This window comes from Hydra viridissima, unplaced genomic scaffold (genome assembly GCF_058129835.1).
Source record: "Hydra viridissima isolate aposymbiotic clone 2 unplaced genomic scaffold, HvirCarnegie_v1 scaffold_3, whole genome shotgun sequence".
In the NCBI taxonomy this organism is placed as follows: Eukaryota; Metazoa; Cnidaria; class Hydrozoa; order Anthoathecata; family Hydridae; genus Hydra; species Hydra viridissima.
The window spans coordinates 12,249,107-12,265,000 of NW_028324302.1; the positions used below are offsets into that span (position 1 = coordinate 12,249,107).

The 15,894-nt window shown below is 28.7% G+C and overlaps 2 protein-coding genes across 8 annotated transcripts; one reads left to right on the plus strand and one right to left on the minus strand.

The window, feature by feature from the left end:
• Window positions 1-417: 417 nt before the first annotated feature.
• Window positions 418-9,947, plus strand: LOC145180352 (uncharacterized). 7 transcript variants are annotated; one of them, XM_090082248.1, is made up of 3 exons: window positions 418-1,048; window positions 1,140-1,322; window positions 7,809-9,947. In XM_090082248.1, the coding sequence occupies exon 3, from the start codon at window positions 8,007-8,009 to the stop codon at window positions 9,306-9,308; it is 1,302 nt and encodes a 433-aa protein (XP_089938374.1). In that variant the 5' UTR covers window positions 418-1,048; window positions 1,140-1,322; window positions 7,809-8,006; the 3' UTR covers window positions 9,309-9,947. The 7 variants fall into 7 exon arrangements, with proteins under 7 accessions (XP_089938374.1, XP_089938377.1, XP_089938376.1 ...); XM_090082251.1 differs by lacking the exon at window positions 1,140-1,322 and having other exon boundaries at window positions 608-645; XM_090082250.1 differs by lacking the exons at window positions 418-1,048; window positions 1,140-1,322 and adding an exon at window positions 3,546-3,767.
• A 2,622-nt stretch (window positions 9,948-12,569) lies between these two features.
• On the minus strand, window positions 12,570-15,601 carry LOC149891047 (uncharacterized). The gene is made up of 2 exons (XM_090083153.1): window positions 15,442-15,601; window positions 12,570-15,045 (listed from the first exon to the last, which is right to left on the minus strand). Exons 1-2 carry the CDS (start codon window positions 15,519-15,521, stop codon window positions 14,697-14,699), a joined length of 429 nt encoding a protein of 142 aa, XP_089939279.1. The 5' UTR covers window positions 15,522-15,601; the 3' UTR covers window positions 12,570-14,696.
• Between the last annotated feature and the right edge of the window lie 293 nt (window positions 15,602-15,894).

Here is a 15,894-nt window from a genome sequence, read left to right on the forward strand (position 1 = left end):
TGGTTCACTAATCGATAACAGGTATACAGTGAATAACATTTATTCAACATTGCATGCAACTTATTTTATTAACCATTACCCAAAAAACCATTACCCAAAAAACAGATATTTCTGATAAAAAATCGGTGCCAAAATCTTTATAATATTGATATCAATACAAGTGGAAATGAAACAGCGAACCAACTGATGAAAAATATGCGGCACAGTTTTATTTCTTTCAAATCAAGTTTGTTTATATAAGGTTTTTTTTAAATCAAGTTTGGCTCTGTGAGGTTTAATGTATTAACAGATTGTTAAATAAAATTGATGCAATTGTACCAGTTTCATATGAAGAATTTTTTTAAGGTAGATAAAATTTCAAACAAAGTATTCTAAATTATTTAGCGTCCTTGGATTACCTTCAAAATTGGCACATATACAGGGGAATTCTTCCTTAGGACGGAATGCCTCCTAAACAAACTCAGAATGTTAAACCTTCTGAGTTTGTAAAGGAGCTTTGTCATTTGGTCAGAACACAAAAGCTTGTCACAGTTTCTATCAACAACTTGCTCTTCCTGCTGTGATAAGAATCTCGTTGTTTAAGTTTCACGTCTAACACTTTTTTTAAAGTTGGCACACTTTTGGTCTCATTTTGATATAAATTTGGTAAGTATAAAAGAAGATTTATGCATAAACATAAAAGGTGTAGAACATTTTTAAAATTTCTATTTACATATGAAAATCTATTGCAGAATTAAAGTTTGTAACAGAAAAATATACTTGTATTCACAATTATACTTAATAATAAAAGAATATCTTTTTTATATATACTAACAATGACAGGATATCTAAATTTCCAAAGTGACCCATCTTAAGATAAATTATATAATGTAAGAAAATTACTTCTAAAAGTCGCATTTCCAATAGACTGTCTTTGTATAACTGTGTTGAACCAGTCAGAAAAACATATCAAACCCATCAGAACTTGATTGGTTGTATCGTTCATCTTTTGGACCAGCATTGCACCATGAGTCTCACGTGTGTTCCGTCTTAAACACTATGTATAAAGGTAAGGTACTTGTCCTGTGAAACAAATGTTGAACTCTTTGATTTATGATCTGCTCAGGGTATTTTGATACTCTTTTAAATGATAATTTTAGTCTCCCTGGATCAATCGAATTGTTAAGAAGAATGTTAATCTAATGCACTAAGTGTTAAACTGCTTTGGTAATCATTTTGACTCTTCATACTTTCTACATACAACCCATAGATGAAGCTATGAAGCTACATATATGAAGCAATGTACTACTCATAAATGAAGCTATATACTACCCATAAATAAAGTACATTCAATTATCTCTGCATTTGTATTTTATGATTGTCTTATTCATAAAAGTTTTTTCTTCATTTATTTTGGTTGTACAAATGGATTAAAACTTTTCTTGCCTTTAAAAAATTAACTCCTTTAAAAAATTAACTCCTTTAATTCTGTGCATTTTATTAGACCAAGACGATAAGTTAATGTACCCTGTCGGTATGTTTTGTTTTTTATCAGTCCCAAACATTTTAGATATGAAGTTTAGGCTGAACCATAATTCTTTCACTGGAAGCTTTCTCAACAATTCAAAGTTTTTGATGCTTTGGTTTTTTACAAAGATAAACTGATTAAGTCCTTTTGTTTAAAAGTTTGCCAGTAACATTTTTCAACATCCAGTTTTTTTGTAAGCATTGGCGTTTGGTTTTTAACAAATAAAAACGAATGAAGTACAAGCTTTTACATCAGCCATTGGAAATAAATTGAATGGAAGATAATTTATATATTTAGAGATACCTCATGTTAGTTTGTTTCAACTTTTCAAGGCATTGCACAGAATTGCTATTTGATTAAATTATTAAGCTTGTTTTTACAACAGATTTTAAATAAAAAATTTACGGATAAATTTAAAACTTGTTTCACCGAAAACTGTTTTAAACAAATAAAAGAGAATTAAACTCGACTTACTCGAAAAACTGATTTAGAAACTTCTTCGTTATTTTTCGTTATTGTTCGTTATTATTCGTTAAAAACCAAACAACCAAAACTCCGATGCTTATTCTTTGATGTAACTCTCATTTCGTAATTATAAGCAATGGAACAGATCTCACAGCTTTCTTAAAAAAAGGTTTAACATTAATCCATTTGCTGAAGTAATCAATTAATTCTATCAGATTTCACAAACTTTTTACTTCTGTTGTGTCAAATTATATTCAGTTTTGCTTCGTTTTAGAAAATCCTATGTTTTATAATTGTTTTGCTTGAAGTTTCTTGTTTTTTGACATTTGACATGTGAGTTATAAGCATCAGCGTTTGGTTTTTCGGTTTTTATTGAATAATAACGAATAAACTACTAAAAATAAATCTAAATTTAAATGATTTGTAACCTTAGACATACAAAGTTAAAGGATTTCAGAAAAAAATAGCAAAACTTATGTTAATTTGTTTCGACCCTTCAAGACATTGCACAGAATTGCTATTTGATTAAAACCGATTTAAACAAACAATTTTACGAATGAGTAGAGACATGTCACACTAAAAATTAAAAAAAAAAGAGTTTTATTCAAATAACTTCAGAAAATTTAATTATCTTAAAAGATTGATATAGAATTTGGAACTTTATTCGTTATTAGTCGTTTAAAACCGAAAAATCAAATGCCGATGCTTAATTGATTATTTTGTAAGACATAGGTGGTTATATTTTTAACCGTTCCATGTTTAACCCTACTATGCCGTCGCTAACTGACTTGCACTTGTTACGTTGGGGTCCATACGGACCCCAACTAAATAATTATGTTTTTAATAAAATAATTTTTTGTTTAAAAAGATTAAAAAAGATAATTTTATTCTGTTTTACCAAAAATAAAACATTACTTTGTTATCAACAGAAAAAAATCTAAACATAAATACATACATACATATATATATATATATATATATATATATATATATGCATGTATGGTTTACTTTGCACAGTGTTCACAAAGAATTTTGCTGTGTGTACAGCATACAAAATTGTTACATTTATTACAAGTAGTTCGAACTTTTTTATCAAGTGATCTATTACAGAGCTTGCATCTACCTCGTTTTCTTTTCACACCAAAATTACTATTATCTTTTGCTTTATTTTCATCATTGCTTCTTTTTGTGTTATTTTGTGGATCGTTGAACGACATTGAAGAACTTAATACAACATTTCGTGATGAAATATTTGCAAGTGACTTGCAAATAGAATCGTGTAAGTTTAAAGACAAATTTGGAAGTAACAGTCTTGACTGGAGTTGGTTTGCTACCAGAGATTTACCGAGTTCTTTTAAAAACAATCTTCTGCGATGCGTCTTCTGTTTATTCCATGTAGGATTTAAATGCATCCAAATTACAAAGGCATTAACAGCAGATATGTCTAGGATGTTGTAAAAGATTACCATAGGCCACCTGAATTAAAAAAAATAGACAAATAAATAATAGATTTCATAAATTTATATAGAGTATTGCTATATTTATAATTACCTGCGGGTCATTCTCTTTGTAGAAAAAGTAGAGACCATTTGGTCAAGAGTATCTACTCCCCCCTTCGTTGAATTATAGTCCAGAATTATCTGTGGTTTTTTGTCAGGGCGGTTTGATAACTCTGCATCACGATGATTGGTACTCAGCAGAATGACTGACTTTCCTTTCTTTGGGACATATGAGACTAAAGTCAATTGTTCTTGGTGACCAAACAACGAAGAGTAGACTTCTCGTGTTCGAGCAGGTAAAAATTCTGTAGGAATTTCTTTTTTATTTTTGCGCATCGTTCCAACTAGACTTAATTTTTTCTCCAAAAGTTCTTGTGCAAGTGTTACAGATGTGAAAAAGTTGTCCATTGTAACATTTCTTCCAGATCCTTTTATGACTTCAACTAAATCATGTACTACTCGTTGCCCTTGATTCCTTTCTGGGCCATCCCCATGAACACGACCAGTATAAATTTGTGCATTCAAGACATAGCTGATACTAGAATCACACAATAACCATACCTTTAACCCATATTTAGCTGGTTTGGATTTTATATATTGTCTAAAAGAACAACGTCCACGAAATGGAACCAGCTGTTCATCAACAGTAACATTTTCATATGGTCTAAAACTATTTGAAAGTGTTTGTACCCAAATGTCAAAAACCTCACGAATAGGTGCAAGTTTGTCATTGCTGCGTCTTAATAATCGAGTTGCTTTGTCATCAAATCTCAAAACTCTTGAAATGGTATGAAAACGCTCACAACTCATTACAGAACGAAAAATCTGCCGGCCATCACTAATGTCCCATAGCTTCTCTGTAGCTTCACCTGCTGATCGATAAACACCTGCTAAAAATAAAAGTCCAAGAAACCCATTTAGTTCATCCTCAGATATTGGTGCCCACTTTTCTTTAAAAACAACTTCACCTTCTTTGTTTGATTTAGTTAGAATTATCTTGAAGATCTTTGGGGTAAAAAAAAGTTGAAAAGCAGCATTTATCGAATCTGTCATATTTATTGCATATGGTGTTAATCCTGGTTTTAATTTCATGACGTTTTGTGCTGCAAATTTTTTAGAATTGTTTAGTCTTTGTTTTTGCCATATTTCATTACTTTTTGGGCACTTATAAACATTTGTTGTATTGCTAACTTCCACTTCAGTTTCAACTATTTCATTAGTATCACCTGGACTTGTTTCCTGAGCTCTATCATTATGTATATTTCCTCTTTCTAATACCTGATTTGCACAACTAATTCTCCCTTGACTATTTTTACCATAAATACTGCTAGTACCTCTAACTCCACCACGAGTTCTACATCTTCTAGCTCCTAATACTGGTGTTGACTTATTCTCTACTTTTGGAATTGCAGGAGTATCTACTTGAAAATCAGCATCATCTGATGACTCAGTATATTCTGAGCTGTCTGTTGTTACTTCAACAACTTCTTCTTCCTCTTCATCATCATCAGATATTAACTCTTCTTCACTTGATGAATCTTTATCAAGTGATGCAAACAATAGTTCCTGAGCCTGCTCAGCAGTGTATCTAATACAAACTCTTTTTTTAGTTTCAGCCATAAGTTCTAATATTTGTTATGAAATCTAAATATAGCTAATTTATCTAAAAATATCAAAGAAAAAGATTGAGTTACAAATAAAAAAATAAAAACAGTTTTTAAAAGCATAAGTTATGAAAAACAATTAAGTTTATAAGAAAAACTATGTTGGGGTCCATATGGACCCCAACATCATTGATGTATATTTTGAAAATAACTAAAAAAAGGAAGCAATGTTCAAAAAATATTTTTTTGGTCTTTGTACATCTTCTGATTTTTAACAGATATATAAAATTTTGAAAAAAAATACTAACTACATAAATATATAATGCAAAAACAAACTACTCGTGGGGTCCGTTTGGACCCCAACATAAAAGTAGGGTTAAATAATGTTCCGTTATGGTATTTATTAATTTATGTATTAATTTACATTAATCTATGTTCTGTTATAGTATTTATAAATTTTTTTTCATGAATGAATTTTAGGCCATCGAGTGCTGAATTTTTTAAATCAGATTAATGAACATTTTTATTTTTCTACAATTCTTTTATTGGTCTAACCTTATGCTCATTATCAAACTGCTTCTCGTATTTCTTCTTCACACGCTTACATCTTTAGGAAAAAAATAGATTTCACCCAGGCTCATTTCCAAATCTTGTTCAAACTTTCGTGCTGAATTTTTAACACGTTTAAAGTTATTTTCTCTGCATTCTTTAAGAAAAGAGGCTGTTGTTTCCAATGGTTTTAAAACCATATCAAATTAAACGTCATCGCTTTGATAAATTATATAAATAAGGAATACTTTTTTTAGACAACTTTTTAATAAAAACCACATCTTTCATTCCAAAACATAAGTTTTGGAGATTTTTTGTATTCACCTAAAATATCTGACATACACTTCTGATCGGTGAATGCAACTTGATAAAATTATCTCCAATTTAATAAAATTATCTCCAATTTAATTAGTTTCAAGATTTGTCATTGATGCTAAAATAGGATTGAAATCAAAATATAACAAGTAGCTTCTTTCTTTTATTCATCCCAAAATAGTTTCATTAAAATTTTCGTACTTTCCATATTCAGTTTCGTGACACTGTTAATATCACTTTAGTTCGTTATCAATTCTTTTAATGACTATTTTTTCAAGAAAGTGTAAAAGTGTGAAATCTAAATGTTCTTAAAACAAATCAGTGAGGTTTTTTTTCGACTTGCAAAAAGATCCTTTTGTAGATCTTTGAAATAGTTCTCTGTGTTTGCCTGTGTAAAAGACTGCGCACTGAGGAATGCAGCAATTTCGTTTTTAAAATTGTCTTTTTAAACCTTCTTGTTTAAAGTTATTTCGTGCGACGTTTGTCTAAAGTTGGCAACTACACTGACCAAATACTCACTAAAATTTTTAACAAAGAGTTAGAACAATAACCATTCAGACCGTGTTTACTTCAATTGAGTTTTTTAAGATTGATAGTTTAAGCATGCAACAGATGTAATCATAGTAAAAATTATTAAAAAAATTTTCAAACACCTCAAATAACTTAAGATTTTATCAAAATTATAAAACTTTTTTTGTTCATATCAAAATTTTTTATCTTTTTAATCATTTATTTAGTTTTGCTTTTTCACGCAACATTTTATGAGAAATATTCATTAAACATACAATTAAAAAAAAAAAAAAATTTTTCAAAAAATTAAAAATTGAAAAAAGGAGATTAATTTCCTTTTTATTCATTTGTTTCAGCTTTAAAATAACAAAGGTGGCGCGTGCCTTCAAAAGACCGCCCGCTGATGGAAATATTTTGATTTGAGAAAAAAGACGTTCGACCTTGAACCATTTTGGTTTTATAAAAAATTTAGGAGATATATAAAAGGACGAACAGAAAACTTTTCATTTCGAATTTTTGGCGCTAAAAATATATTTTTTTAAATTACAATTTTGTCAATCTAAATTGGAACATCCCTTAAAACGCAAACACACTTGTCTCGCATTGGTGATATTAAATATTAACCTACACGTAAGTGTCAAATTTTTATTCATGATTAAAAACTGTGAGTTTTTAGAAGTTTTTAGCATAGGAACTTTCAATAACCTGTTTCTTTAAAATTATAAATTAAAAAGAATGGACACATTAATATAGTCTCATCCCATTCTAAAAATTAAAAAGCATGCGAAACATTGCTCGGCAAATTTTCTTAATTATGTTTTGATATCTTGAGCAAATTTTTTTATAATTTAGTATAATGATTTTAAGTAATATAGAATACTTTTTGTAAAAAATAAAATTTTTAGCAATTATTAACAAGACCTTATAATATATACAAAGTTCTAAACAATAGAAAACAAATGAACAATAGATAGTTCCCATCGGAAACCATCCATAGGTTCTTCTGATTATTGAAAAATTGCTTTTAACTTGTTCATTTATTTAATTGAAAGTGTAAGGAAAACAAATTCTTTATAAAAAATGAATATTTATGAAAAGAAAACAACTTTTTTAAATAAATAATGAGATAACACTATAAAGGAATGATGAAACCAAATGGTTATTTTGGGATAGACTCTCAAGCCAGTAAGCCAGTATGTTTCATTTTTGTCAATTTTAAAACCAATATTTACAGTCACACTAAATTTGGGTGAATGAGTTTCTTTTCTTTTTCATTTCTTTTTTTTTTTTTTTTTTTTTGCTTTTGTTTTTATCTTACCCTGAAAGCATGTATAAAACCTATTTGTTTTCTTTTATTAGGTCTGAAACATCGAAACGGAAACCTTTTGTGTACCAAATTGACTAGTGGAAAGCAGGTCTTATGTTTGAAAGAGTTAAGATCGGTTTCAGTACACTTATTATCGACTAAAAAAGAAAAATTCCCTTCAACAGAAAGAAGTGCTGCTCTTAAATTATTTTGTTCCTTTACTATTAAATTCACTAAAAAATCAGAAAAAAATGAGCAATTCAAAAGCTGATGAAAACGAAATTAACAATAAAAATGGATACGATAGTTTAAAACTAATGCTAGCACGTCTTCAAGAAAGTGCCAAGTTAGAACCAATCAAAGTGGCATGTACTGTATCTCCTCCAGATAAACCACCTTACTTTGGTGAAGAATTTCACGGCAAGCTATCTAAGGAAGAGGAAAAAAGACTTCTAGATGGAAAAGTTGGACGGTATCTTGTACGAGAAAGTTTTTCCCAATCTCGTTTACACGAGTATACATTGGCATTCAATTATACCAATATACATCATGTGAAATTAGTTGTCAACCCAGTAACATATAAGTTTAAAGTTGAAAAAGGTAATAAAGAATTTTCCACAGTCTCAGAACTTGTGACTGATCTTTTGGAATTATTTAGCAGCTTGAATAACAAGATTTCTAACACTGAAAAAAAAGAACCCTACTGCAAACCTCATTCTTTTAAAATGGCCTCATACAAACATCCAAAATGGTGTGATAATTGTAATCAGTTTCTCTGGGGTTTTTTTAACCAAGGTTTAAAGTGTGAAGACTGTAACATGAGTGTTCATAAAACATGTAAAGACATGGCTTCATTACCGTGCTCAAAAGTTGTTGTTGCACCTCGTAAAATTTCTTTGTCTGTCAAAGAAGAAAAGAATTCAAAAAGATGTTCTAAAAGTGAAGTTACTGATTTTAAATTACCCTACTTAAATGACTGTAGTTACTTTCGCCAATGTTCAAGATTTTTATCAGCATTTAATATACGTGACACATTTGTATCTTTAGAAAATAAGTTAACAAAATGTTTTTGTGTCAATTGTATAGAGAAGAATAAAATTTATTCCAAAGAAAATGAAAACTGCCAAAACTATAAAAATTGGACTCGCTTTCAATTTCGACAGCAAAAAGAAGGCTTGAAAAATTGGGAAGTTGCATATTTTGCAATTAAACCTCAATACATTTCCGGTATGCTATTGCAATGTTATGATACTGAAACTAATGATAGTAGTTTTGACCTTATTGTTGCCCCTTCACTCACAAATACAGTAAAAGATATGGAAAAAGAAAATTGGTCTTACAAATTCAGTAATACTCATTCTGACACTTTTTTATATGCTCAAACTGTATTAGAGGTTCTTCTTGCTCCAAATTCATTTTTTATTGTTTCAATACCAAATACACTTGAAAATAAAGATGAAGAGCATTGGGAAACAAAGGATAAAGCCTCAGTTTTTCCAGTATCTGTTTGGGTAAAAATATTTGAGAAAAATGACTGTTCTTCAATTTCATGAAATTGTATTCAGTATTGTCTGAAGTTAAACAAGCAAATCAATAAACTTACTAATCAGATATTTACAGATATACTGAGAACAAAAAATAATTGTGTATTTCATAAAATGCATATTGTTTTATATTTGTATATATTATGAACTTAAACTATCTAGTTAACTGTTATAAAACAAGTCCAATTAAGATTTAATATTAAGTACTGTAAAAATTGTAAAACATTTGCAACTTTTTTCTTTACTTTTCATTCTTCAGAGTTTAACAAAAATGTTTGTAACTATTGAGTTTCATATTTTTATACATATATGAATTACTATTTTTGTTATGCAATAAAAAAAAAATCTCTTGTGTATAGTCTGAGTTATTGTTATATATTTTTTTTCATTGTGTTTCTTTATTTTTGAATTAACTTTTGGAGTTTTATTTTTATATTGTAGAGCTAACAAATGGTATATCTATTTATTCTTTTTTTCCTTCATATAAAATGTCTCTCATTGTAAATGGCAGTGTCATCAGTTTGCTAAAAGCCTCTATTTAAAAATATGTGTTATTTGCTAATAACTTGTCAGAGAATGTCATCTTTTAGTCAAAACTGTTTCTAAATGTTTGTATTTGTTTAAAAAGTAAGCAGACAATTTTTATAACTTTTGTCTTTTCTTTCAGTTCATTTTATCAAAAGGTGTGTTAACTTAATAATTTAACTTATTCCTGAAAATAGTTCCTTCTAATTCTTCGCATAGTTCACATGAAAAAAGCTCCTGAAATTAACCCCGCCCTTCAACCCTTCTAAAAATCTTATGTCAATAAAGTAATAGTAAAAAATTTAAATAATGCTCACTGGGTTGTAATTATTTTTCCCTTTACGAATGATAAAAATTAAGTTTTTGAATTATTTTCTTTCATTTTACAATTGCAAAATTTCTATTGATGTCATCACTCTAAAATAATCGTAATTTATTAATTCTTAAAACATTTCATAAACAAAGTTTCGTTTAAGCCATTTTAGAGACTTAAGTCTAAATGTTTTCTTATGAGAAAAGAAACTTCGGTTTGAGTGAAATCCTATAAAATAATATAGTAAAACTGATCTGCATAAAGCTCGTCGGAGATTTGCATAAAGGTTTAGTAATAATGTTTATTTTTAAATACACGTAAACGTTATTGAGAGGTATATAGAATTGTCACTTAAAACTGACCAAGTATCATAAACCTTTAGAAATTTAAACGTCATGTGTGATTTTGCACACCTATTCACCTTTTTCATTCACTTTTGAGAAAGAAAAAAAGGTACTCTCATAATTGTCGATTTCTCCCGTAAAATTACTTTTAATTCCGGCAGAAACATTTAAAATGAAATGTAAAAAATAAACAGCTTAAAATATTAAGATGGCAAACAAATGCTACGATCGAAAAAAACTTAGCTTGTAACAATAGTGAATAACTTTCGTTACAGTCACAGGAGTAAATATAAGGTTCAGTAAAACATTTTGTAAAAACCAGTGTTAACAGCAGTTAACAGAATGTTATGTTAATCAACAAATGGTGAAGTATGATACAACGTAGGAGCAGCTGATTAAAAGAAATGAAAGAATTTACTAGGTAATCAGTTGCAGTTTAATTTCCAGTGAAAAAAATATACAACTTTTGTCTAAACTAAGGGTCTACGTATTGTTTTATATCCGTATTGTTATCATTTCGATTCGATTGTGGAAAAAAAAAGTGTCGTTGGAATAATTACGACAAAAATTGGTAAAAAAATTTTATTCGGTATTGTAGTTAGTTAAAATCTTGGTATACACCGGAACTCTCGTCAATCCGATGATTTTTCCGCTATCATATCGGAATGATAACTATGCAGAAACGATACGCAGACCCTTAGTCTATACCTCTACATTTACATGTATTTGATGGAGTAGTTAGGAATCTTGTCTTGTTGCTGTAATTAAACATCGCCTTGGATTTCACACTACATTGGTTTTCCTTAGTTATGTTTTTTACTTATTCCTTAATTACGTTTTTCACTAAATTTTGCATACTAAAATTATTTTTGAACATTATGTTTATTGTTTTTAACTTCCTTTCGGCAAAAAACAAATGCCACGTTTTCTTTTTTTTTTGAAAAGACTGGATTCACTTTCCAATGAAACAAATGATGACAGGTTCAGTTAGAATTAGTGGTGATGTTAAAAAAAAATTTCCATCCTTCGTTTTCCATAAATTTCTTTTAGCTTATTCACAACATATTGCGTATTTATTGTAACTAGCAAAAAGCAACCCGTAATAGGGGTTATGGTCGGTCCGTTAATTTATGGTGGCTGTTTTCCACAATTTAAAGTTGCGAAACCATTACTAATACCCTTTTAGAAAAACGCCTTCAAATTTAAAAAATTAAACCATCTGTAAAATTAAAATAAAAAGTATGGAGGTAAAATAATTTACCAATTATTTAACATTATTTGAGAAATTTTAAACTGACATGTCATATCAGTGTAAGGCAGAACCATTTTCCTCAACATTACTAAGTTCAAAACAATACGTTTTTAGTTACTGACAGAAAATAATAGCACTTCATCATGCTTTAAATAGACGAAAAAAGCTAAATTTTTGTTATATTTTTTATAACATGAACTTTAATTAATAAGAGTAATATTAAGCGAACGTTAATTATACATTAACTATTAATTTTTTGGTATCCCCTTGATACATGATTCTTTATAAAAGGAAATTGTCTTTAAAACGTTAAATGCACACAACTAAATAAATTAAAATTAACTGAACATTTGACCATTACTATTTATGGCACTAATCTGACCATTTTTATATATGGCCTCTTTGTTTCAACAGTTTTTAATAAACGGTAATTTGCTACCATTTACTAAAAATTCCTTTTGTTACTCGAAATTTAATTCTCTTACACTAATAAAGGACCTCCCTTCCCCGTTTTTGTCTTAATGGTGGTCAGGAGAATAGATCTATTTTTATGAAGAGTAATCAAGTTTTTGATGAAAACCTTTTACCAGAATAATAAAATGTGAAAGAATGATTTAAGAATTTAACATATATAAGCATTTTTTCTTTCCTCAAAATTAAGCTAATTAATTAGTTAAACACCTCATAAGATTTAAGTAACTCGATATTTGACAAATGCGCAAAACTACAATATTCAACCCCCGTTTAAAAAGATCCCCTACAATATTCACCCCCCGTTTAAAAAGATCCCGTACAACAAATATTATTAGGCATAAAATAGAGAAAATAAAAAAAAATTGAACTAATTGCATCTATTTATATCATTTTAACTGACAAAAAATTTACAATAAAAGGTAATCAGGTTTTCTTTTTATAAATCGTATAAATGCGTCAATCGTAAATCTTAAAGAAAGAAAAAACCACATAAAAACTGAAAATCGATTTACCTATTTATAGTAACCTATTTTGACATGGCAGTTAATATAAACATTTATCGAAAATGTAACTATAAGATCTATTTGGAAGTACAAAAGGATTAACAATACTTTAAAAAAAAATCAAATTAAGATATAAATTGCATTTTTAGCATAATGTTGTCTCAGCTTTTAGTAAATAAATAAAAGCAGCAAGTTCCAATAATGAAACTACCTGCTATTCATTTTTAACAATAGACACCAACATGAAGGTAAGCCAAGCAGTCTATCAACACAAAACATCACAACAATAACACATAACAATAGAATATTTACACCCTTGATCCTAAAATCCAGCGAAAATAACAAACCAAATTAAAATATGAAAGGCAAAAGTAGAAAACCAATTTAAAGTTAACTATATATTTATCTTTTTACTAAACATATAACTACATAAAAGTATATTTGTTTTTATATTCAATATTAGTTATTCAATTACTTCAAATTTAGGACATTAAAACACCCTAGATTTAAAGATCAAGGTTGCATAATCTCCCATACACATTATCAATATTGCTCAATATAATGCCAAATCACACCACTTTGAAAACATGGAAACAACATAATTTAAACATATATACAGCTATAAACAAATATGGTTTCATATAACACATTAAAACATATTAAATGACAGGTATATTTATCAAAAACTATGAAAAAAATATTAAAGTAATAAAAAAAATATAACATTATTTGTGTAACACTTTTCACCTACCATACCTTGAATGAGATGTTTATCAATTTTGAAAAACAAACTATTAAATGCCTTAGAGTTCTTGAACATGCAACATATAGTTGACCATGAGAGAAACACGGTTTTTTGAGATATACCCTAACTCTATCAAATGTTTGACCTTGACTTTTATTAATTGTCATTGAATAAGCCAATCTGACAGGAAACTGACGACGTTTCAGAACAAAAGGTAAATTAGAATCTGATGGAGCCAACTGAATTCGAGGAACAAAAACCCATTAACCACCAGAAACACCTGTCAAAACCTCTGCATCAATATAATTATTTTAAAGAGCACAAACTTTCATTCGAGTACCATTACATAACCCAGCTTTTAGATCTAAATTTCTAAGTAGCATAATTACACAACCAAATTTCAATTTTTAACAATGAGGTAGCATACCTGAAGGAGTTAAGCTGTTCAAAAACTCAACATTATTTCTTTATTTTTTTCATTAAGGTCATCTGTATCAATTTGATCAGCACTTAAATAAATTTTGACCTCACCCGGCAGACATTCAAGCACTTCTTCATTGATAATGAATCAACATTAGTTGGTGTTAAAATCACGCCTTTAGAATAATCATTTTGATCAGCATCTCCAAAAATATTTTCAACAACTGATTCATTTTCTCTAATAATGCACTGATTTGGTATTTTTCTCTAATAATGCACTGATTTGGTATTTTAATGCATCCTTTAAAAGGATCCTCCTTTTTGACAGGTATTGTTCCATTCCCAAGTTTTAGTAGCCATTGGGAAAATTCACCTTCCCCATCTTGTACTCTCATATTTTCAGTTAATGCAAACTTCTGCACCCATTGCCAATGCAAAGAACATTTTACACACAATTCTACTATTTCAGCTGGTTGTGTTTGTACACAATTCTACTATTTCAGTTGTTGAACATTTTCATCAAAATTTTCTAGATTTAAGCCAATAAACTCATCAATAACAGGCAGATTGTAATCAGTCTGCATTTTACCACTTTGATTAATAATCTTTTCAATTTGATGAAGAGTAGCTTGTTCAGCTATTAGAAGTGGGATTGAGCGGTGAATGAAATCTTCCATCATAAAAGCTTTGCATGTATTCCAGAGATGTAAAGGATTGTCAGATTCACAAAAGGTCAAAATAATTGAAAACAACTGTCTAATTTGCTTTGGCGTACTTGTTAAAACTGCCTCAGAAAGAGTATTCTGCCATTCAGTGTCATCTTACAACAATTCTTTCAAAACACATGCTTCACGAAACGTTTCAAGGACAATACCATTAACAGTACGCACATCCTCCCAAGATGTTGCTCCTTTTGCTTGCAAAAGTAAGAGTTTAAGAAAAAACAATTCTCCAGTTGGATTAACTTTATCCATTCTTACTATCGCTTTATTACCACCCCTTTGTCTAACCTTCCATTTACAATGTTTATCATCAAATATAAAGTGATAAGGAATGTCTACATAAGAATAGCAATGTGCTCTTTCATTTTCAGTATTTAACTTAAACCATGCTGTTAGGTGCGTATCACATTGAGCTGCACAATCTAAAGCCATTTGTTCTGCTCCTTCTCTAAAATACAATAATTGATTTTCAGGTAGATGTTTACCAAGTCACAGCACTTTGAAAACACAGAAACAACATAATATAAACATATGTACCAACTATAAACACAATAAATGTGTTTAAATATGTATATAAGGTTAAATATATTCCTTATATACATATTTAAACACATTTTTAAAACAATTATATAACACATATAATACATACACAAGCAATAAAAACACTTTACATTATTATAAAAACACATTGATAAAACAACTATAAAGCACTTATTACCAAATACACATACATATCAAATAAGCATATATGCAAACAATAAACGTGTGCAAACAAAAGTTTTAAAAATGATGCGAGAAAATTTAAAAAGATACAAAATATATATTTACAAACAATACTCTTTACCTTCTTTTTTTTTTTTCATAAGAACTGTAATCCTCATAACAAAATTTAACCTTTACATACAACAACATGTGACATGCCATGTCAGTGTTGGCACAAAATTTTAATTTATTTTTCTAAATTTTCTAAAAAAGAACAAAAATAATTAAAAGCATCACAGAAATTTCAAAGTAGTAATAACCATTTTATGGAAGTAGCATTAGTGTAACTTTAAATAACATCCACACCCCTATTTTCTTTCTAAAAATTAAAATAGCAAAAATAAAAATGCTGAAAGAAAAGCTAAAACAAACAAAATACAAACGATTTAAAAGAATAAAATCCTTTCTACTTTTTCTGATAAAAATTTAAATCCTTTCTAATTTATCTAATAAAAATTTAAATCCTTTCTACTTTATCTAAATAAAACTTAAATCCTTTCTATTTTATCTAATAAAAACGTATATATAACTATTT

Coding starts and splice junctions, on each gene's coding strand:
- LOC149891047 (XM_090083153.1), bottom strand. CDS start 15,521: ATGGCATGTCACATGTTGTTGTATGTAAAGGTTAAATTTTGTTATGAG. Junction 15,046..15,441: donor TATGAAAAAAAAAAAAGAAG/GTAAAGAGTATT, acceptor ATTGTATTTTAG/AGAAGGAGCAGAACAAATGG.
- LOC145180352 (XM_090082248.1), top strand. CDS start 8,007: ATGAGCAATTCAAAAGCTGATGAAAACGAAATTAACAATAAAAATGGA.